Raw genomic sequence first — 24,262 nt, forward strand, 5'->3', positions numbered from 1 at the left:
TCATTTATGCTGCTGTAGCCTTGTCAGTCAGACATGGTTCTGAAACTTCCATGTACATGAGGATCACCTGGGGGACTGGCTAAAAATAACAGTTTCCTGGGCTCCAACTCAGAGATTCTGGGAGAGTGGGTCTGAGCTGGGTCAAGGAATCTGCGTTTTAATAGCTTCTGGGTCATCCTTCTGCAGGTGGTTCCTGGACCACATCTGAAGGGCACTGTTGTGTGCCCGCAGCACAGGCCTGTGGGCCTGGGTTATTTCTAGTTCTGACTCTGTCACTGGGTGGCCTTGATCAAGTGACTGTCTCTCTCTCAGGGTGCTCTTTGGTGTTCCCACTGCACAGTGAAGGCATTTTCACACATTTTGAAAGTTCATGCAACCCTTTTTGTCAGTGAAATCTCACAGGGAACCCCAAAGTATAAAATGGTGAAGGCAGAGCTGAGGCAGCACTGGAAGGACTAAGTCCTGCCCATGGCAGCCCTGAGAGGGCCCTGAGGACCTCAAGGATTCCAAAGGCCCTGTGCAGTTCTGATGCTCTTCAGGTGTCCTGTGAAGGGCTACGTGGCCACATCCCACTGACAGTGTGAAACCTGGCCCACCCGGCATGCACTGTGTGGCTCAGGCAGGCCGGCCTAAAGCACAAGGCACCTTGTTCTTGCTCTCTGAACCTGCATGGAGAATCACAACTCAGACCTGGTGCTTATAGATGAGTCTTCTCATGGCTCCTGGAGTTGTTCCCAATTGGACACAGACCATCTTGGTGCAATGCCCTGGATTTCTCCCCTCTTGGAGACCAAATACAATCAACTCTTAATTATCTTTGTTAATGGAGAAGAGCAAGGGTGTGAATAATCTAAAATGATAGACAATCCAAAACAATGAATAATCCTAAGTTACATTCATTTTCGACTTTGGAATGCATTTTGATATTCACATTTCAATATGGATATGTTTGATGTTCTAGGAATTTTTAATACTTAAAAAAACAGTCAACCCAAGGATGGGGCTCCCTCTCTGCCTCCTACTGAGCTGAGGAGAGAACATCACCTCTGGGACTGGCCCAAAGCTAGAGTCAGGTGCTCTCCACCTTCCCCAACTCCTGTCTTTATGGCTCATACCTTATCTAGGAGGGGAGGGGGATATTAACAGATTTTGCCTTTGAAGGACTTTTATTCCCTTTGGACCTCATGCACATAAGAGCAAAATAAGAAGCTGTGAAATGTTAACAGAGGACTTCATTAAGCAAACTTGGTGATAGCATTTGCAAGGAATGGGGACAATTTGCCAACAGATAATTGAGTGCTGACTATATATGTGTCCTAATTAAAAAAGTGATTCTTCTTCTCACTGCCCTGGGATTGTGGGCCGTCTTCTGGTGGGTTTGGGATATTAACCACAACTAACTCCTATACAAAGCACTTCACATACATTATCTTACCTAATCCACCCTCACAGCACCCCGTGGAGCAGGTCCGGTCATCAGCCCCCCATGTAGAGACGTGAATATCACAGCTCCAAGCCTGATGTCCCCTGTGAATGCACCCTCCCAAGTCCTCCCTCTTCTACCCCACCCTGCCTCTCCTGTCACCCACCAAACAGGGGCCCTGCAAGGCCTCAGCTGGTCTGCATCAATCAAAGAGAACAAAGCAAAACTAACTTGCCATTACTGCCCCAGTCTCTCTGATTGTTGGAAGTAGAGATGTTCGTCAAGGAGAGGTTTTGTGCTGGAAGCCCCTTGAGAGGATGGAGGGGGAGTGTGAGGGCTGCCTGGGACGCCCAGCCTGGGAAGGGAAGTTTTCTGCTTTTCCAGTAGGACAGAGCTCCTTAGAAGCAGGGGTAGCCCCGGCTCACATCCACCATCCTGAGAGATGGAGAATCTTTCCCATTTTATGGACAAGGAAACTCAGAGAGGTTACATAACCCATCCAGGGTCACAGCGTGTGGTAGAGCTAGGGTTTGAGCCATTTGACTGCAGGCCTGGCTTTTTTTCCCCCAACAGTAGCAGATCAGCAGAGGGTGCTTGATCTGTGTGGTTTCCTCTTCAGAAAGCAGAGACTCACTACTGTGCCACCTACCTGTCCCCGGCTGAGCTCCAAAAACAGCTATAAAGCCGATGGGAAGCCGATAGGACAGTCCCTGCCCTACCTGAAGACCACGGAAACTTCTCCCACGGTGCCCTTGGGGCTGAAATCTGCTCTGTCAACAATATTTTAGGGCAAAAGTCGTCTGTACCACTTTTAACCCTAACCCTCTGTGGCCCTATTCAGAAGCCCTTTGCGGAGGCTGATCCCTGGCCATAGCTCTCTCTGCTCGGCCCTGGGCTGGGTGAATAATGACTTCCATTCCCTGACCTGCTGGAGCCTTGGGCCTTTGCCACCGCCACCATGGTGCTGAGCCACTTATTTGTTGTGAGATGACCCAAGGAGGACCAGCCGGTACCTGCTAGACCCTTCTGCTGGGGCACAGGGTCAGGGGGCAGCACGTGGGCATGTGGCCCCACTCCTGTCTGCTCCCCAGGACAGCTCTATTCTCCAGCCTGGAGTGCCCCTGGAGATGGCGACAGCTCCTCTAATAAGAGAGTTACTCATGGCTTCACTGGAGAGAAGAGAGCAGCTTTCAACCCCCCTCCCCTAAACACAACAATATTTGGTAACACTTGGCATCTTGGGGAGAGAATTCATGTCTGTAATTAGTTACTGTATATCACCGTTAGTACTCTGCTCAGAATTTACGGGGCAAATACCATTTAACTGCACAATAACTACAGGTCCTTGCTGCTTATTGGGTAATTTACTAAGGCTGGAAGAACGGGGCAGGAGGGATTCTGAATGGGAGGTATTGTAACCCCTTGAATCAAACTTTATGAGTTTGGGTTTGGCAGGGAGGCAGCTGCTTGCAGCCAGTTCTCTTCGCTTTGTTTTGCAGAGTTGGCTGGCAGACTGCTTCCTTCCCTTGATTTATTGCAGGATGATAGGTCTGGGACTGGGGGTGGGACTGCCCGGGGCTACCTAGGGCTATAAAAGGGACTTTCCATAGAGGGTCTTTGGCTGAGAGTCTGCAGCAGGAACCCGGATTCCGATTCGGTGTCCTGGGGGCTCCATCCAGGACAGTAAATGGGCCCTGTCATTTACTCCCCCCACGGGGCTGCTTTTTGTATCTGGGCCAGTGGGTGGGGAGTGCAGGGAGCTGTCCTTGGTTGGCAGCATCAGGATAATCGCCTAAGCCCTTTCTTCTCTTGCAAGTCTGGTGCTGCTTGGGAAGCAGCCATTCCTGGACACTTGGCTGACATTCCTGGCCTTAATCTGCTTGAGCAAAGTCTGTCTTTGTTTGGCCGTGCACTGTCTAAACTCCTCTAACCTATTTAGGCCATGGAGAGGGGAAAAGACACAATAACGAAAAACTCAACGTGCAACCTTGCCTTACGCAATCTAATAAATTACTTGGTACCCGGCTGCCAGCTCAGACTAAGCCCAATATTGCCTGCAGTAATTATTTGGATCAAATGCAGTTTATCTGCTTCATATTTGTGCTTCTGTGCTCAGTGGTAACTTATAAATGTCATTGTGGTGTTTATTTGTTATAATGAAACTTAATGGCATTGGAAGCCAAGAGCAGAGCTGGTGGGGCGGCAGGTTTAAAACAATCTCTTCATCTCGGGAGAAGGAATGAGCCAAGATAACATGAAACTGCCCCACAGGGTAGAGACTTGCAGAGATGGGGGTGTCCTCGTGCTGTGTGGTGGGTGGGAGTGAGCCAGGAGCTTCGAGCTGGCGCCAAGGGGAGCCGTCTTTGCCTCCAGAGACATCTCTCTGGAGCAGGGAGACATGGCTGAGCATGTTCACCCTGCACTGCCTGGTCTGTCCCTGCTGCTTTCAGGGGTGGGAGGTGTTCAGTCTTTACACCACCTGATGCCTGCCTGGGATAAGAGATGAATAGGGATGGAAATTAGAGTCCCCAGGCCAGGCTCGGTGGCTCATGCCTGTAATCCCAGCACTTCGGGAGGCCACTGAGGGAGGATTGCTTGAGCCCAGGAGTTTGAGACCAGCCTAGGCAACATGGTGAGACCCCATCTCAATTTTTAAAAATAAAATAAAATAAAGAAATGAAATAAAAAAGAACCCCTGGATGACTGCATCATGGAGAACAGTCCTTCAAGGAGAAGGAAGGGAGCAGGGTTGGAGAACAAAGGAGGGTATCCTCAGGGCCCAGACAGAAGGTGGCAGGGCTTTCTCTTCTGGTTCTGGAGGGGCACTGGTGGTAGGAAGCATGGAGCATGAGCAGAACCGGGAAGAGCTGTCAAGGGTTGCAGGGCAGGGCCCCCACTGGCACTGCAGAAGTACTTGAGGCAAGGATGGGCCATTTAATGTAGAGCTCAGGGTTTTGGCTTCACACAGTCCTGGGCTCTGCCATTTCCTAGCTGTGTGGCTTTGGGCAAGCTATTTCTCTTTCCTAAGTTTCATTTTCTTTATGTGGAAAACGGGAGTGATAATAGATACCTCTCAAGATTCTGGTGATGATTAAATGGAGTGATGTGTGTAAAGTGATGACTGTGGTGTTTGGCACACAGGATATATGATAAATAAGGGGCTGTGGCAGTGATTGGCACATAGTAGATGTTCAGTAAATGTTGAGTGTATACATGAATAATAACACTTCCTACTTACGTGCATTACAAAGGCCTCCTCCAAACAGCTGAGCTTGGATTTAGACCTCACAATTGTTCAGGGTTGATCTTCTCATTTTACAGTGTGGAAATGGAGGCCCAGTGAGGTTATGGTAACTCGCCCAAGGCTTTCCAGCTGGTAGAGGGAGTGGAGTCTTAGTTCTCCCACCTCCCAGGGCAAAGTTGCTGCCACCAGTCCACCCTGGACAGCTCCCAGTCTGTGCTGGGAGGCTGAGCTCATCCTTCCAGACCAACTGCCCCGCTCCTTGGAGACCAGGCACAGAGCCTGTGCTGACCTCCCCAGCACAACCTGGAGGCAGAGGCAAGCGGGCCGCTTTCTGTGCATTTCATCTTAATACAGCATTCAGCGTTCACTCATAAAATATTCATTTTCTCTCCTCAGTGACATGCTCATACAAGGCTCCTAACATCATAAATATGGATGAAGATTATCAGTCATTTTTGTTTATGTCACTAGCCCCCTCCTCCCCAGCACCCCTTTTGTCTTGATCTCAACACAAATTGGACTGAATTGGGGGTATTAACGTGGATCTCTGATAATAACTTGCATTCTGCAGTACTTCATACTTTTTTTCAAAGCATCACACAATCGTGATGCATATTTTCTCCTTCCGACAAATACATGGAAGAAAGAGTGCTAGCATCATGAGTATGCCCATTTCGCAGATGAGAAAATATAGGTCAAGAGAGATCAAGGTCAAAGTCATATACTGAGACAGGAACAGAACTAATTTTTTAAAAACATTATTATTATTATTTGTTTGACCTCCAATGAAAGGTTCTCTAGGACACTGAGTGTGTTTGCTTTACACAAATAAATAATCTGTCTAGTATTTTACAAGTTTATAAAGAGTGTTCATCCATGTTACTTTGTGAGTCCTCACAAGGCAGGTATGATTTACTCTTGTTTGACAAAGCTCACACCACCAGTTAGTGGAAGATCTGGGCTCTAAAACACTAGTTTCCAAAGTGCATTCCAGGGAACACTAGTCCTGACACATGCTACAGGAAAAATGTTTTGTGGTCAAATGAATTTGGGAACTTTGTGAGTTGTATCTCCTTTGGGCGGCTCACCATGGCCTTTGGTGTATTAGTGTCTCCGAGAAGTTCTGCAGGAAAGACTCTCATTTTGTTAGGTCTCATGTAGCTTCTCCCCACCGTGTCTAATCATGAAGGCTGCATCTGACAGAAAACCTATTAACATGCTACAGAAATGCTGCCTGTGTGTACGCGTGATCCCTCCTCCCTCATGTTTTCAGAGGCAGTGAGGCTTAGAGCGCGGCTGGGAGAGGAGTGTGCAGGGGTAAGGACAGCGGAGGGGACCCACTGCTGGGGACTACTAGAGCTGAAGCTCCGCCCCCCAAGGCTGTGTCCTCTCTTTGCAGTGCAGAAAATTCACTCAATATTAGGCACACTCAGCCCAACCCATAGCTGGGGCAGGATCAGAGGGGCCGCCTGAGTGGCTGAGGCGGGGTCTGTGGTCAGTGTGTGGTGGGAGATTTGGGGACAGCAGTCCTTGACCATGGGGAAAAATCAACAGGGACCCACAACAGGGGCTCAGTCATGTCTGCCCTGGGTGATGATGGGGAAGTCACCCCATCCTCGTCGCCCAGACACAAAGCTCCGAGGCAGGGTGGAAGAAAGAAGGCCAGGCTTTGGCGCTCTGCTGGTTTACTCTGACATCTGTGTGCCTTTAGGTGATGACCTCGTCTTCTGAGCCTCTGTTTATTCCTCCTCTGAATGGGGGTGACACTACCCACTTTGTGACGTGGTGAGGATTAGATGGTGCAAGTGTGCAAAACGGTCCCCTTGGCCCTCGTCTTTGTGTGTCAGCTCCGTCTCTCTTCTCCTGCTTTTTTGGAGCCCCTCAGTCAGAACAAACAGCTTTCCACCTCCAGTTCTCCATGAGCCTGTCATCTCTACCTCCTTTTCGTTCTCCCATCACCCTGCCTTCTGCCATTTTATTATATGCCCATCTCCCCAATGGACCTGAAGTTCTCTGCAGGCTGCCACCGACTCTGTCAGTGCCCACTTGTATCTGCAGGCCTGACCATCTCAAGTCTTCAGGCCAATCTCCCATTGCCGGTGCCTGGACCCCTTCTCTTGAGGGCTGTTTCTTTAGCTGCGGATGCTCCTGTGCCCTCACACAGAGCAGGCCAGACCTGCTGGGAGGAACACCCTCACCCAGCAGCCCTCCACCCATGCCCCACAGGAGCTCCACTCAATACCCCACCCCTTGGGTGCCCTAGCTGTGAGGTGGTGTTCAATAGCACATCTCAGAGTTTCTCACTGGGACTGGGCTCTGACTGCCCACAGTGGTAGCAGGCTTGGGGTCCCCCCGTGCTGATGCCTCCTTTTCCATGTCAATTCCCAACCCTCCTGCTGGCACCTCTGCACCTTCATGAGGAATGACTTCACTCCAGCTCTTGCTTAGGTTCTGCTTCCAGGGGAGCCTGAGCTAAGATAAGGGCATACTCCATGTGTCATTCATCTCTGTGTACACAGTGGGTGCTGATGAATCTCTGAATCCAGCAGTAATGAGCCATAGGAACAGCACAGGAGTGACTATCAATCAAGGCAATGACGTCCGTGGGCTCACCAAGCGGGTGGGCCCTGGGAGCAACGAGATAGAACGCCTGCTACCTTTCACACCTGGAAGCATCCACAGCCACACTCATGCCTCTGTACCTTCCCCACCTGATATTTGGTCAAACCTTGGCAGGCACAGAGGAGCTGAGGTCCAGGGTCCTTTCTCCATGAGCCGAGAGCAGGTTAGTGTCATGTTTTGAGATCCTTTCATGAAAAATGGTTGAGAAGTGCTGCTCTTTAGTACTAAGAATAGTGGTTATTCCTAGTGCATTTGACTTGGAGGTGGGGACTATTCCATTGCTCTATTTATCCCGCACTCGGTACACAGTTACTGAAACTGTCACCGTGTCCTATATTCCATAGGCCATTATGTGTATTTCAAACCATTATATAAATGGACTTGATTTGGCACTTCTGAATGTCATTAAACTCCTCCCATACCAGTAACAACACAGTTTCCATAGAAACGAATACATTTCAGAAAGGAAGGCACGGGGAAGAAAGCAGATGGAGTTGGGGGGAAAACGCGGCCCCTTGGTTCCTACTTGCAGAGCGCAGGGCCCAGCACTGTGACATGAGCGCTCTGTGGAGGTGGGGCACGCTCCTTCGGGTTTTTATTGACTCCCTTTGATAAAGGCCCTGGATCATTCATCTCAGCCTGAACCTGCTCATTCCAGTGCACAGCTCTAAAAACTTTATGGCACCGCAAGCCATTAAGCACCTTCATTTATTCCAACTTCTCTGGGGCTTTCTTCAGACCCTGGGGAGAGGGCTGGGGGAGGGTCTCAGCACTCAAAGAATTCTGTGATGAAGCCTTTGAGGCTGACTGGGGATGGAAGGAAGAAGCAGAGAGAAGAAAGGAGGCCTCCCTGGTGCAGTTGGCATAGTGGAGACCCCAGGATCTTGCCAGTGGCTGCTGTCCGAATCACTGGGTCCCCCTGTCATCAATAAAGCTAGAATGAGAAAACTGCAGCCTCCTGGGGTGGAAGGGGTGTGGTGTTTGGAGAGCCTGGCTGAGGAGCTGCCCACTGCCTCGGCAGGCTGCAAGTTTCTTGTCTTTGGAGGGATTCAAGCATAGATTTCAACGGCCTTTTATAATAAAACATCTCACAGGGCTCAGGCAAATACCACTTTCTCCAGAAACCATGCTGGACACTCCTCTCCTGGCCAACGGTGTGATTGGATTCTCCTTTTCCGTTTCCATAGCTACCTATTCATACCCAGTTACCGCAACTGCGACATTGTATTGTAGTTGCTGACGTGTTTGTCTCTCCCCTCAAAAGACAGTGGTATTCTTGGGGGCAGGGACTGTGTTTTTACATGCACAGTGCCAGGCACAGAGCGGGCACTGGATGCATGGTTGGTGAATAAATCAGCATGCAATACGGCCGTGTTCACAGTCTTTACCTACATTGGTACTTGGCAGGGATATGGAACCAGATGACCTTGGTCTGTTCTGGCCTGGAGAATCTGTAATGATAGGGGTCTAAGCCTGCCCTGACTACACCTGGGATTTGAATCTAGATTTATTCTACTCCGAAGCCACAGGGTGTACATTAGGAATATTAGTTGCACGCCTGTAATCCCAGCACTTTGGGAGGCTGAGGCGGGCAGATCACCTGAGGTCAGGAGTTCGAGACCAGCCTGCACAACATGGTGAAACCCCATCTCTACTAAACATACAAAAAATCAGCTGGGTGAGGTGGCGGGTGCCTGTAATCCCAGCTACTCAGGAGGCCGAGGCAGGAGAATCGCTTGAACCCGGGAGGGGGAGCTTGCAGTGACCCGAGATCATGCCATTGCACCCGAGCCTGGGCAACAAGAGTGAAACTCCATCTTTGTCTCAAAACAAACAAACAAACAAACAAACAAAAATTAGTCACAATGCTAAAAGGAAAACCAGAACCAAAACAGCCACAAAAACAGCTGGGTGTGAAATGTTGGAGAGAACTCTCTCCCCAACTGCATTTTTCCTCTACACTCACCACAACACTCAACACAGGAGACTTCTGTGATGGAACGAGTGGGAGCAGCGGACACCAGCTGGGTGTCCTCCAGTTCAATTCTGACACTGCCTACTGGAGATAGTGTCAGATCCCCCAGGCTGGGGGCCCAGTCCCCAAGACTTCCCCCACACCCGGCACCTGTCGCAAGTTCAGGCTCCCAGAACTCCTGGCAGACCCGCTTCACGTTGGGGGTTCCCATGACCTCCTGTTTGGGTTTGATTAAGGCGCTGGAGTGGCACGGAGAGCTCAGGGAAACACTTTCCGATGTTTACGGTTTATTCTAAAGGATATTGTGAAGAATACAGAGGAAGAGATTGGGGGGAAGGGGCACGGAGCTTCCACGTCCTCCCTGGGTGCACGGTGCACCACCCTCCAGGAAGCTTTACATGCTCAGCTGCCCAGAAGATCCTGAAACTCAGTCCTCTTGGGTTTTTATAGAAGCACTCCTTCCCCCAGGATGTGAGGCAGGACTCTCTCAGGGGAGGGTCTTAAGACCCACAGTCAGAAAGGTGGTGAAAGATTAGAGTCCTGCAATGGGGCAGGGGAAAGGAGGGCCAGAAAGAGATCCTGTTTCCCGAGGCCTGCCCGAAGCCTAACACACCCAACATATGACAAAAGATTGTAGCAAGGGCTATGGGAGTTATGAGCCAGGAACCGTGGATGAAATCCCCCCACCCCATGCCCCTCTATATAGAAACATGTCTAGATACATCATAACACCTCAGGCCATGACCTGGTTTTCAACCACTGATCCCTTACGTCAAAAGAATATGCATTATCATTTAACAATTAGTCCAGTGCACTGTATTGCATGAATGTCTCCCAGGGTGAGGCCACTCAGGTTTGCAGGTTTTTTTTTTTTTTTTTTTTTTTTGACACGAAGTCTCACTCTGTCTCTCAGGCTGGAGTGCAATGGTGTGACCTCGGCTCACTGCAACCTCTCCTGGGTTCAAGCGATTCTCCTGCCTCAGACTCCCGAGTAGCTGAGATTACAGGTGTAGGCCACGATGCCTGACTAATTTTTATATTTTTAGTAGAGATGGGGTTTCACCATGTTGGTCAGGCTGGTCTTGAACTCTCAACCTCAGGTGATCCACCCGCCTCAGCCTCCCAAAGTGCTGGGATTACAGGCATGAGCCACTGTGCCCAGCCTGCAGGCCTTCTTTAGATTTGAAGAAAAGGTTCCAAAACCAGGAGTGGTCCCAGCAAACACAGCTTTCCCCTTCCAGGCATCTGGGGATACTAAGCTAAGAGACAATGTCCTCTTTTGGTTTGAGACTGTTTCCAGTTGTTAATGTAGTATTGGATTTCCTTCTTTTTATAACCCATTATTCATTTCTTTACCCTCAGGTACGATTCTTCATTTTCTCCACTAGTCATTTATTTTTACCTGCACTTTTCCACCTTTAGAAGGGACATTGGGATTGGCCACTGTGTGGTCCAGATGGCTGCTGGCAGCACTAGTCCAGCCAGTGCCTCCCCTCAGTCCATTCCCATTCATATCCGGGAAGGTTATGTAGGTTCCAAACTAGTGGATTATTTTTACCACGAGACACCCTAGTTGTATTTATTCTTAGCCCTAATTTTGCTAGACAGGGTGAAGGCACCTCCCACCCCCATCAGGGCCCTAGGAATTCTGACATAAGGTTTAAAAACACAGTGACAGTTTTTTGCTTAGAAATTATCTCTGCTTCCAGAACTTGTAGTTGCAGCCCTGATCCTGGGATCACTGCATCAGGTAGGGGACAAAGAAGAATTTTTTTTTTTTTTTTTTTTTTTTTTTGGAGACGAAGTTTCGCTGTTGCCCAGGCTGGAGTGCAATGGCGTGATCTCGGCTCACTGTAACCTCCACCTCCCGGGTTCAAGTGATTCTCCTGCCTCAGCCTCCTGAGTAGCTGGGATTACAGGCACCTGTCACCATGCCCAGCTAATTTTTTTTGTATTTTTAGTAGAGATGGGGTTTCACCATGTTGGCCAGGCTGATCTCAAACTCCTGACCCCAGGTGATCCATCCACCTCAGCCTCCCGAAGTGCTGGGATTACAGGCGTGAGCCACCGTGCCCAGCCAAGAAAAGTTTTTTTTTTTAATTGAGTTGGGAAAGAAAGAAAAAAAATAGTCATTATACCAGTGTACTCCTTCCTTGGCAAGAATTGCATAGTTATCTAGCATCCTTCCCACCTCCTCGTCCCCAGATCAGCCAGAAAAACAGAGGGAAAATCTAGTGGGGACACTAGTACCACTCATGGTGCGTGTGAGCACACACTCGTGAAGGCGTGCAAGCCAGCCCTTCATGCTTTTGTCTCCCCATTTTAGACAACCAATGTTTCAATTGCCTGTTGCATTTCTATACCAAATTCTTACTCTAAGGAGATCTCTCTGTCCATTGCTGGACGTTATGGGCTTACAGTGTGTCCCTTGGTCTGAAGAAATGATGGTCAACTGTCCAAATGCATACAATATCTTCTGTTTTTTTTTTTTTTTAAATGACACTCTGAGCACTTCTATCTTCTACTGAGTAAGGAAAACCCACTCCAGAGTCAGGTCAGTGTCTATTCTAGACAAGACCCACTTGTAGACCCCCAGCATCAGTCTCACTTGCCAGCTGTGTTTAGAGCCTTCCCACCAGGGAATCTTCCACATAGCCACTGGCAGTCTCTGTCTCTCCTGCTGGCAGACAGAATAGCTCTTGCTGGAATTGTGTGCCTGAGAGGGTGCAAAGGGAACATGTCTAGATTCAGCCCATCTCTACACTGCTGCCGTGCCTCCATATCTACCCATTTCATGAGCCCAGGTGGCCACCTCAAGGGAGAACCCGGGGCTATCTGTGTGTCGATTCCCGTCACCTTCTGAACCTCGAAGGGAGTTCTTCTGATGGGAACTGACTTGTTCAGCTTTAATGCACCCCTCAAATTTCCACAGGGCTGTGCTTCATGTGGGCATCCCATTAATAGGCCAGGTTTCCATTGCCCTTCTGCCTGGCCACATGGCCAGGCCATTGGTCACTGCCCATGATTCAGTAAAACCTAAACACAGAGGCTTCTACCATTGTTCATTTTTTCCATCACTATTAGGAAAACAGCATGCAATTCAGTTCATATGCAGACCTGTTTTTACCTTCTCTGATCAAAGTAGTAACCTTCGGAACAGGTTGGTGTCCATTCACACTGGAACTGCTGTCAACCAAACAGCTCCTGAGTCAATCAAGAGCTGTTCTTAATGCATTGTCTGTGTGTCAATCGAATCCAGCAGCACCTCACACAGCTCCAGAGTCAGTTCTGGGGGAGAAGAAACTCCCTGCCTGAGAGTGTCTTGTCCTTGAATTCCACAGGCAGCTTGATCCTCTAGAAACCATTTCCATTTTATGTACTCTTCTGGGCACTACTGTCCCCATTAGAATGTTTCTCTGACATCACCAAAGACAGGAAGAGTATTTCAGGTGGGTCCTGTGCACCCACCTTCCAAGACAGCTAACATTTCATAGCAAGGGAGTAAATGCCCTCAGGTGGAAATTCTCTAGTCCGAAGTCCTGGCAGTTGTTGCTGGGAGGTGCTCAGAGGCGTTTGCCATAAGCCCCAGGAAACGCTCCACGGAAGTACGTTGAATCTCCCCACGTGGAGGTAAACTTTCTGGGGACCAAGACAATTGCCCGCTGCCTGTGTTACTTTGGATGAATCACATCCCTTTCCTGAGTCTCAGTTTTCTCCTCTCCAGGTGACTGCCAGTGTTCCTTTAAAAAGTCTATGATTGTCAAATTATCCAGTCCCAGCATCTTGGAGCTACTGACTAGGGGCAGAGAAGGTCACTGTCCTCACTTTGCTGTCAACGTCTACTCTATTCAAACACTGTGCTGGGCTCCTTGGATCTAATGGAGACCAAACAGAGACAATGGACTGGAAGGGGAGACAGGTGTTACTGATACAGAACAACTGGGCTCCCAGCTAAACCCCACCCTTAAGCCTGGAACTGCAGCCCTTAGTGAAAACAGGTGACTCAATTTTTCTCCCAAATGTTGCTTGTTTGGCCTGCCACATCCCTAGCCTGTGCCCATAAAAAGACTTCAGCTGGCAGAGTAACACAAGCAGCTGAGCATCGGGGATACAAGCGGCTGAGTGGTGAGCAGGGCAGCAACTGGGCGTCGGAGACTATGGATAGACGAGGTTAACTTCAGACAGTGCAGTGTCAGGGAACGATTGCCTTCTTCCTGCACCATCCCCTTTCCAACTCCCCATTCTGCCAAGAGCCCCCATTCATCGCCCAATACATTCCTCTGCATACACTACCCTTCAATCCGTTCATGTGACCTGATTCTTCCTGACGCTGGACAAGAACCTGGATGCCGAGTGGGCAGGAGCTTGGACACTGCTGTGGGGCCGCACAGAGCTTGCTCCTGCCAGAGAGGAGCAACTGGCTGGTTCCAGCATTCATTCCCTCTGGTTCCTGCACTCACTCACATGCTCCCTCTCTCAAGGAGTGGCCAGAGGGAGGCTGAGTGAAAGGAGCCACTCCAGTTGCCACCCATAAAGAGGGTCAAGGGAATTATCCCATCTCATTAGTAAATAATTGCAGTGTGAATGTGTATGTACAAACTGAGCTCAGAGCTCTGAAAGGAAGGATCTTGTTCTACAGGACCATGTAACACAGGAACTGGATCTTGACCGAGGAGGGGTGGGTCAGAGGAGGCGTCACTGGAGCAGAGACTTGAGCTGTGATTTGAAGGATGAGCAGGAATTACCATGTGAAGGGTTTGGGGACAGGGTGAATGTGGCAAGCACCCCAAGAAGAGGGAGCAGGGTAGACAGACCCTATGACAGGGGCCCTGCTTGAGGAGCAGTGGGAAGGCCCATGTGACTGGAGCACAGGGTGTTTAAGGGGGTAGGATGAGGTCAGATGTAGGTAGGAACCAGATCACATGGCACCTTGTAGAACATGCTAACAATTTGAGATTTTTTTTTTTTTTTTTTTTGAGATGGAGTCTCTGTCTGTCACCCAGGCTGGAGTGCAATGGCATGATCTCAGCTCACTGCAACCTCTGCCTCCCAGGTTCAGGCGACTCTCCTATCTCGGCCTCCCGAGTGGTTGGGATTACAGGTGCATGCCACCATGCCCAGCTAATATTTTGTATTTTTAGTAGAGGTGTGGTTTCGCTATGTAGGCCAGGCTGGTCTTGAACTCCTGACCTCAGGTGATCCACCTGCCTCAGTCTTTCAAAGTGCCGGGATTATAGACATGAGCCACTGTGCCCAGACTTGAATATATTTTTTTTAAAGCCATTAAAATATTTTCAAAAAGAACATGACATGGTCCAGTTTGCATTTTGAAACACTGCTCTGACTAAAGTGTGGAAAACGACCTGGGCATGGGGATTGGGCATGACAGATGCAAGGAGCCAGGTAGGAGAGCCCTGATGCACTGCAGGGGAGAGAGGCTGGGGACAGGGACTAGGGTGGTGGCGCGAGATGGAGAGAGGAGGGTGGGTACAGGAGGCACTCAGGAAATAACATCTGTAGGACTTGGTGAGGATTGGGTATGAGTGTGAGGGAAAGCGAAGTTTAAAAAGCAACTTTGGCTGGGTGCAGTGGCTCATGTCTGTAATCCTAGCATTTTGGGAGGCCCAGGTGGGAGGATTGCTTGAGCCAGGGGTTTGAGACCAGTCTGGGCAACATAGTGAGGCACTGTCTCTACAAAAATTTTAAAAATTAGCTGGGCCTGGTGGTGCATGCTTGTTCTTCTAGCTACTTGGGAGGCTGGGGTGAGATGATTGCTTGAGCTTAGGAATTGGAAGCTATAGTGACCGTGATGGTTCCACTGTCCTCTAGCGGAATGAAGCCTTGTTTCAGTAAGGAAAAAAAAAGGAACTTGGCAGGGTCTGTAGCACAGGCATCCACAGTCTAAGAGAGGCAGGACTCCTGGTAGGAAAGGTGGCTGGAGGAATGGGCTGAGAAAAAGCTTTGGAATGTTCCCTCAGATCCTGGCTGGAGAGTGGAAACGGCAGGTCTCTTGTTCCAAGACACCAGGCGAATTAAATAACAATCATAAAGTGCCCTGGAAATCTGAGTCTTGCCATAAATAATAAACAGGGACGTTATACAAATAATGGGCTTTGCAGCCCCAGTGGAAGAAAACACATCAGTAAGAAAAATGGAGTTAGAAAAAATGCACCCCAAAGCCCCAACTAACAAAATGACGGTATTAGCCAACATCCCGGGGGCTCGGCAGGCAGTGGAGGAATGGGCTCAGGAAAATGACTGCAGCCCTTAGCGTGAGCCAGACTGTACGGCTGCAACAGAGTGAGAAGAGCTGCCGGCAGCAGGGAAGCCCGCTCACCGCTGGGTCTGGTCCCCAGGCCAAGGACCCTGGCCTCCTGCTTCCCCTCTGCCCTGAAAAAAGCACAGCTCATCCCGCAGGCCTGCCAGACTCTTGCCCTGCCACCCAGCATACAGCTGATATGACCTGAGTTCACCCTTAATGACAGATGGGAGAAAGAAACACGGATCCACCTTCAGAGGCTCCCAAGGAAAGCCAGTCCATTGACTTTTTTCTACTGGTTCCTTTGGTGACCAAGACATTTAAAATTATGGGATGGGCTGTGAGAACAGGGTGTGGGCTGGGTGTTGAGAGCCAAGATAGATTTTTGAATCATCACATTTTAGAGACATACAGGTCTTCTTATGCAACATGATTCCATTTTGCATATGAGAAGGTTGAGATCTGAGTGTCTAGGGACTTGTCCAAGCTCACACAGCCTGCTCCTCACTCTTAGGTGCTCCTCCCACTACACATCCCAGCTGAGAGGCACCTCTCTTTCTATAGGCAGGAAACAGTAGATGCTTTAGACTCATTTTTTTTTTTAAGTTAGTGTATAAGGGTGCAGAAAGAACAGGCTCTCACGCCATCATAAAGAATTTTAGAGCTGTCAAAGAAGCCAGATTCCCAACCTCCCAGGGCTCTGACTCCGCTGTAAGGCTTGGAGGTGAGGACAGGTGCTGCTGGCGAGGGGCATTTGCACACAGAGCCTGGACTGGGACCATGGTGCTGTTCAGGAGCTGTGGGCCATACAAGAGGCTGCTAGTTATTTATGGAACCAGCCTTCCCCTTCCTGGGTGCACCAGTTCTTCCCACAGAGGGCTAGAGGTCTCCAGCAAGCAGAAGCTGCCTTTGCTAATCACTCACAAGTGTTTCGCCCTGAAAGATGAAAGGGACAGCGCCCAGAGGCATTTCTGCTCTCCTTTGCTCTCTTGAAGCAGCCATCATTGCAATGCTGAAAGTCCAGGGAAACTGACACCCACCTTGATGGGCAGCCCGAGAGGGCACCAGTGTGAGGGAGGAGAACCCTCCTGTGCAGGCCCCCCTTGGCCCCAGGGGGATGGCTGAAGGGGAGGTCAAAACTTGGGTGCCTCTGCTTCTTCCCTCCTTTAAACATCCTCTTCCTTATTTCCCTTCTCAGGACTCCTGTGGCCTGCCAGCTTTTCGGGTTCCCTAGGAATGGCCTTCTCTCTCTGTGTCCCTCACTCCAGGTCTTCCCTGATCTTCTGCATGTCGACTCAAGTTTTCCCTGTGTTCTGCCCTCTCTTCTCCCTGCCTTGCCACTTTCTCTCTTTCCAACCACCCTGAAAAATGAAACCAAGCTAAAGTGTTAGAGGCTTCCCCTCTGCTCATGGTCTCAGCCTCCTCTTCCTGAATTCCAAGACCCCTGGGTGCCTGGAGCCCTGGGCTGTGGTCCTGGCTCTTCCAGCCACTTCCCATGGGCCCTGGGCAAGTTGCTGCATGCTCTTGGGCCATGCTGAGTTATTGGATTGCACTGTTATCTCTAGGGTTGTTGACAGTTCTAACAGAGGAGGTCTGAGCTCTCTGAGACAGGCAGAGCCCCTTTCCTGATACATGTGACAGCTTTCTACTTGGCCTGGGAATAGGATCAGGTCTGGGGAAGCCATGTGCTTTGAGAAGGTGAGTGGTCTGGATCTCCAGGAGGGAAACATCATAAAGGGGGAGGGCCAGTAAGGGGAGGTGAAGGGTGTGTTCATGTGTGCACACATGTGGGTGTATATGTGCATGTGTATACATGTGTGCAGGTGTGTGCATGCGTGTGCATGTATGCATGTGCATGCAGGTGTGTGCATGTGTGTGTGCATGCTCATGTGTGTGTTGGAGATGTGACTAAGGAACCAGTGAGAGCAGGCCGGATCTACTTAAAGATTCCCTAAGAGCATGGGCTGGCAGTAGGTGGGGTTAGGAAGGAGAGCTGGTACAGAAAGAAGGGTAACTGCCCCTGGGGAAGGCCTCCCCACCCAGCCCTCCTTCCATGGCTTGCCTGGACCCTGCCTCCCAGGAAGGGGCTGTAGCACTGGAACTGGAAGAAAGCCTGAGAGTGAGCACCAAGGTAGACTCTAGGAATCACCTAGAACAGGGAGACCATTTTGTGGAGCGTTCCACATTTGTCTGCTCTGTCTGAGGTGCTCCTTTTCAAGACCTACCTGACACCTGCGGGGGACTTTGTACATTCCTCCATTGTCACTCAGGGCCCTAGTTAATTACCTAAATGAAAGTTGAGCGACTACTCCCTATGTACAAGACACTGGGCGAAGGCCCAGGGAGAGGAGAGGAAGGAACAGGAGTCTTTGCCCTCCTCCAGCTGATTCTCTAGGTGAGACTGACAGCACCTGAGGAAGCAGTCCAATAAATAATCACACGTCATAATAGCTGCCACTCGATACACACACTGGCTGCTGTGATGAGCACAGGGTGCAGGGAGAGGGGTGTCTGTGTAATTTAGGTAGGTGGAAGGCAGGATCTCTTTGTGGAGGTGACACACACTGAGATGTATTTTTACTGTGAGCTCTTTGAGGGCAGGAAATATGTCATACTGTACTTCTTCTTCTTCTTCTATTTTTTTTTAGATGGAGCCTCACTCTGTTACCCAGGCTGGGGTGCAACGGCAGGATCTCGGCTCACTGTGGCCTCTGCCTCCTGTGTTCAAGCAATTATCCTGCCTCAGCTTCCTGAGTAACTGGGACTACAGGTGTGCGCCACCATGCCTGGCTGATTTTTTTTTTGGTGTGTGTTTTTAGTAGAGACAGGGTTTCACCATGTTGGCCAGGCTGGTCTTGAATTCCTGACCTCAAGTGATCTGCCTGCCTTGGCCTCTCAGAGTGCTGGGATTACAGGCATGAGCCATTGTGCCTGGCTTGTGTCTTACTTTTATAGCTCCAGTGCTCAGAACAATGTCTGGCACTTGTGAGAAATTGGTATTATTTTTATGGTATTCAATAAATGTTTGATGAATAACTGAATGATCACTCATCAGCAGTTCCTATATAAAGCACATGTGCTTAATCACAGGAAGACAATGATCTCAAGCAAATGTGATATTGTTATGGCTAGTCTGTCTTTACTTCCTCCTTTCTTGCCTGCCCTTTGTTGATTTTTGCTCATATCTCCTTTTGATGGCTCAGTTGTGTTGAGTCCACACAGTAGAGAACACACACGCACACCCACACATACACTCTCCATGTATTACCAACCACCTGCATTCCTGCAAAGACTGCAGATTCTATCCACGAAGCTATTAAGCACTCCCAAATAGAGCAAACCTCTCATTGACTATCACATGCTCCTTAAATGATCTTTGAATAGCATTTTCTTTTTATTGCTTTGTGTAGTTCAACGGCACCAATTGCGATTACTCTAACTTATGATAAACCCCAGATCTATAAAGCTCCTGTTCATTCATTATTTTCCTCTCGCTCCTTCTCAAGCTGTTATTTTTTGGAATGTAGTGAGGAGGGAGGAGTGGAGAGAGAAGAAAATAAAAGGACACCAAATTAACAGGAAAACAAATAAAATAGGGAAGCACTTCTCCCTGGGTGACAGGCACCCTATTAGATACTGTTAAACAGAACAAATATGCTTTAATACAGCACAAGTAGGTCTTTTATATTTATTCTAAATGGGAAATATAATGATCACCAACTTATCTTTAAGGGAAGAAGAAGCTAATTGTTCTAATATCTCACTAATCCTAGCAACTGGGAGAAAAATAATTGTTTTTCACTATTATACCAATTGTTCAATTTATACCAAGGTGTGTCGTGTAGCATGGACAGAGATTTCTATTTCTTGATCTATGTCATGGCTGCTATTCCATTTTAATTATTAATATGTGGAAATTATAATTATTTTGAGTATTGGTATGAGATAATTATAAATATAAAACAGCTTCATATGCTTTCTGGTGCTCTTTCTTATCTGCAGACGTGCTGGAGTTTGGGTGCATGAGCTTTAGAGGGAGAGAAACGTATAATGTGGTCCTTAGGGTAGCAAGGCTGGCTGGAGCGGAAGCAGAGGAGCCTCCTTCCTCCAGGGCCCTCCCTCTCCTTCACCTCTGCCTTCCAGCCCTCCAGAGCCAAAGCTGACCCACCTGTATGTCTCTCCTCTGCCTCACTGCCTCACCCTCCTCCTACCCTGTCTGAGTTGTTAGTTGAGATTTCTAACTCATCACACATGTTGGCTCAGCTTGCATCCCAACCCCTCATCACCTCAGCCATCCAGAAGCTGAGGTCAGACCCCTGCAGCTTTGGGTTTCAAATCCAGCCCAGCTCCTGACTTTTTTGGCTTCCCCAATCCCTACAAACCTCTTTCGAGTTTCTCTAATGAGCTTTGCCAGCAAGAGAACATGTCTATTCAGCACCACGGACAGAGGCACGCTGTCAGTTCCCACAAATTAGAGGTGACTGCCCAGCAGTCTTGTCAAGGCAGTGGTGTTGGGGAGGGAAGGGGAGGCTGAGAAAGAGAAAAGTCAGTAAAGGCAACTGACTGGCAGGACACAGAAAATGCGGCCCCCAACTCTGGCTGTACTCAGTCATGGGGTTCCTACAAATGGGAAGTAGCTTTTTGATGCTGTTGGCTTCTTTCAGGCAGGCAGCAAATGGGGAAGGTGATCACTTCCTGTGCTTAATTGTGTTGGCCTAACTCTTGTCAGATTGTCACCATGATGGGTGCTGGAAACAGGCCCACAGCTGGCAAAGTCTCAGGCATGGGGAACGCATGGGGATGTAGGTGTCGTGGTCGGGGTTGGGAGGAGAGACACCTGAGGAGCTTGGAAAGAGGGCACTGAGACCATGCTATGGTCATGCTCTGGGGGTAGAGATGGTAGAAAGGAGCTGCCTCCTTCACACTGGAAGGGGGAATGAGGAGACATGGGCCCCGGGCCCTCGAAGGGGAGGGGTCCAGCTCATGGCAAGCATGGCTGGTGGGATCCAAGGCTTCATTTGTCTGACTTTAATGAATAAATGGCATCCCCAGCCATTGTTTATCTACTTTTGAATCCTGACAAACAGCCTGTGGTATCTGATGGAAAGGGTTATTAGCTGCATGGAGACAGATGGCTAGGGATGGAGAGGATTGGTTCTTTATTACAGCAGACCCGTAAGTGACAGCACTCCTTCTCCCAGCCTCCATGCCAATGTCAGTACGTTTCTCAAGCCTTCAGTGACCCAGTGAAGCCAGTGCAAGAGGAAGACAGAATGGCCTGTGAGTAAGAGTGAGAAGTAGGGTCAGCAGAGTTGGGAAAAGGGGCAGGTTTCCAAGGGTAAGTTCTTTGGGAGTAAAGACATTGCCTTATTCTTTAGTATTCTCCTAAGTGCCTGTATAGTGCTGTTTATTCAACAGGCATTCAAGAAACATGAGTGATGGAGGAGGCAGGTAGAGAGGTCCGGATTAGAAATGAGAATAGGAGCAGATTTAATTGGGCTGGCTGTGGGGTGGGGTGAGGAAGAAATGGTAGGAAAGAGAGAGGAAGAGAAGTAGGGGACACAAAGGGAGAAGGGAAGATTGCATAAAGAAAATGCTCCTGAATAAGCATCCTGTGTTTTAGGCATTCACTATGCTTCCCCACATTATTGAACAAATGGCTTCATGGAAACCAAACTGGTCTTCCCACTGTCCCCTTCGGAGAGGTCCCAGGTTCTTATTCCTGGTTCCTCTGTCCTGTGGCTGTAGGGGATAACTTCCTCCCTCCAGATTACCCCCGGGACGATGGGGAGGTTCTCACTGACCTTCATTCATTCTCCGAAACTTGTCCTTGGCCATGTAGCCCAGCACCAGACAGCATCCTCTCTTCTGGAGGCCCAGCTCTGGAAGAGAAGCACAGGTGGGTGAGTTGGGAATGGGAACAGGTCAGGCATTAGGAGATGCCCCTCTGCAGGGGCCTGTGGAGCTTGTTGCTCTTATAAACAGAGGTACTTTTTGTTTAGCCAACATTTATATGGAACTTATTAGGTTGCGGGCATAATTTTAAGCCAGCAATTCTTCATTTTGATTTTTCATAACAACCCTGTTTCCCCATTTTCTATCATCCCCATTTACAGATATATGAAGTTAGTGGCATTGGATGAAAGAGCTAGCAGGTGGTAAAGCAAGAGCTTTGAACCTAGGCAGTCTGGCTCTGAGTCCATGCTCATAACCATAACTCTGGGTTTTTGAGGCCCTTTGTATCTCAGGCTTGGGGACTATGCTCAGATCAACTTGGGACTGTGGCCAGACCTGTCAGGGATGATGCAAAATCTACCCAGTGGTGCTAGGATGAAACAGTGCAAGCAGACACAGTGGGTGACTCAGGAGGATGAAGAAGTGATCGTGTGAGTTTAGGGCAGCAAGGTGACAGAGAAGTTAAGGTATAGGCAGAAGAACTCTTTCTACCTTTTAGAGAGGGTGCATTTCTGGTGCTGAGATTCCTGTGCCTTCCCATATCAAGGCCCAATTTAGCACCATCATCAAGCACTTATGAAGTGTAGACTTAGAGCACAGGGGTCGAGACAGCTGAGAGACACAGACTCCACAGGGCTTTGACCCAATTGGAAAAACAAGATGGAATAACAGTTCCAGGTAGCAAATGCAAGATACAATTTTTTAAATTTGTGCAGTATTTTGTAAATAGTGTCCATCGTGTGTGTGTGAGCATTAAATTGGAGTCCATCTGCCTTACAAGAAGGCAAGCTTTCCTCTCTGGTATTTGTGCTTTTATCCTGATTTGTCTTAAGCACTTTATGGGTTCTGAAGCAATGGCCCACTCATTTTTTTGACCCCCTCTACCCCCAAACAACCCCCTGAGGTGGGCAGGTGGGCCACTGCAACTGATATTATGCAGACGGGAACACTGAGGTTCAACCATGTTAAATGACTTCCCATGATTGTATTAGACCTCCACCCCACCTTGTAGCATACAAGTCAGACAAATGTGACAGCTGCCACAAACTTGGTAAATAGATAAGGAATTTGGTTTCTAGAAGAGGGAATGTGACTGCAGCTCTACCCGGCCCTTGCCAGGATTTCTGGGCTCCTGCCTGCTCCTTCCTTTGGTTTCTCAGAGAAAGAGGGTCCCAATGAGTGAGGCATCACAGCACCTTCTCCCACAACACCGAGTGTCTCCCTGAACCCAGCCAGTCAGTGTCCAGGCTCGAGAGGTTAGACAGAGCGGGTCATTCCTCTTTCTCCTTCTCCATCCATCATCTGCAGCCCAGGTCCACCCGCCAAGCATAGCAGGATGAAAGGGAGTGCAGGGCCCATGAGACACAGATAAGTCAAGCTCAGGGGCTCCTGCCCTGGAGAAAAACAAAGCATGGCAGGAGGTGGCAGAACGCCATGGCCCAGGGAGGTCGCTGGCTTTGATCTCCTGATTCTTTAAAGGGGTTTATTGACTATCAGTAAAGAGCAGAGAAGCAGATCTGAGGGCACCATTTCCAAAGGCACTCACTTCTCTTCCTTCCCCTCCACACTGGCGTCTGAAGGCTCAGCCAAACCGCCCTCACTTCAAACGGCCTTACATCTTAGGCGCCCAAATTGACGATGTTAAGTTCCCTCATTCAAGGCCTTGGCCCTTTCTTCAGGGGCTCCTGCTCTGTCGCGGGCCTCATGGATCAAAGCCCCTTTGATGTTTACTTACTATATTTGTGGATTCTTTCTGACAACCACCTTCAAGAGGCAGGAATGCAGCCTGCCAGGAGGGGGCCAGCGGAAGTACAAGCTGCGAGGAGGTGATGAGCTCCCTGGAACAATAGCCTCTTGAGGGAGACTGTATTGAAACCTCAACACGCTGACGACAGGCAGAGTTAACCAGCCCATTATAATTGTACACACATTGTTCATCATTAGAATGATACAATTGCTGACGATTCCCATTATATTTTTGCCATTGACTTCTTACGCCCATCTAAAGCACATCAGCAATGGCTCCTAATAAGAAAAGGAGTTTGGGCTCCTGGACTAAGCCCCAACTCAATCCAGGAGCCTGGGAGGGAGGCAGGGGAGAGCTGAGTAGGAAGGGCAGAAGATGCTGGATGGATTTAGGCCAATGCTCCAGCTGGTCTACTGGACTGTCACTGAACGCTCAGGCAAATGGAAAGGCGAACAATTCTTCTACAGATTTAGAGAGTGTGAGCAATCTGTTGAATCTGGATTATCTCAGTTGGGTAGAGAACTCAATCTCTCCTATGCCACATACTAGGACACCCCCCAGGGCAACTGCTTGAGGAGAGGCTGTGTGGACAAGCAGTTATGATATAATAACTAAGAGTCTCACTGACTATGTTTGATTTTTACAAATGAGCAGGAAAAGAAGTTTTAAAAAACCTGATTAATAAAAGAAACTGAGAATGAGGCAATTTCTCAATGTATTTGGCTCATTTAATTTGACACGTGTGGGTTAGTCTTAATTATTTAGGCTGCTACATTACAAGGCGCTAATAAGCACACTGCAGAAATTTATTAAGTGCGAGGGCTCTCTGACTGAGCCTTTGTAGAGAAGTGGGGAGAGGCTACTGGGATCTTTGCAAGAACGAGCAGGTTGGAGGATGAGTGAAGTGAGAATTAGTTGTCCATATATGAAAATCTGGGATGTCCTTTGGAGAGATTTGCAGAGGTAAATTAGAAGTCATTTGGTTCACATGAGGAAGTGTGCCAGCAGGGAGTGAAGTGGGGGAAGGGAGGAGAGGC

General features: G+C 49.0%; 1 protein-coding gene across 2 annotated transcripts in view; it reads right to left on the reverse strand.

Annotated features, from left to right (window-relative positions):
• Positions 1-24,262, reverse strand: part of KIRREL3 (kirre like nephrin family adhesion molecule 3) — a 575,536-nt gene that overhangs the window by 113,331 nt on the left and 437,943 nt on the right. For both annotated transcript variants that reach the window (XM_025356122.1, XM_025356121.1), the window contains exon 2: positions 21,328-21,405. In XM_025356122.1, coding sequence (XP_025211907.1) covers positions 21,328-21,405 — 78 coding nt within the window. The remainder of the gene's footprint in view (positions 1-21,327; positions 21,406-24,262) is intronic.

The sequence above is a fragment of the Theropithecus gelada genome, chromosome 14 (genome assembly GCF_003255815.1).
Source record: "Theropithecus gelada isolate Dixy chromosome 14, Tgel_1.0, whole genome shotgun sequence".
Classification (NCBI taxonomy): Eukaryota; Metazoa; Chordata; class Mammalia; order Primates; family Cercopithecidae; genus Theropithecus; species Theropithecus gelada.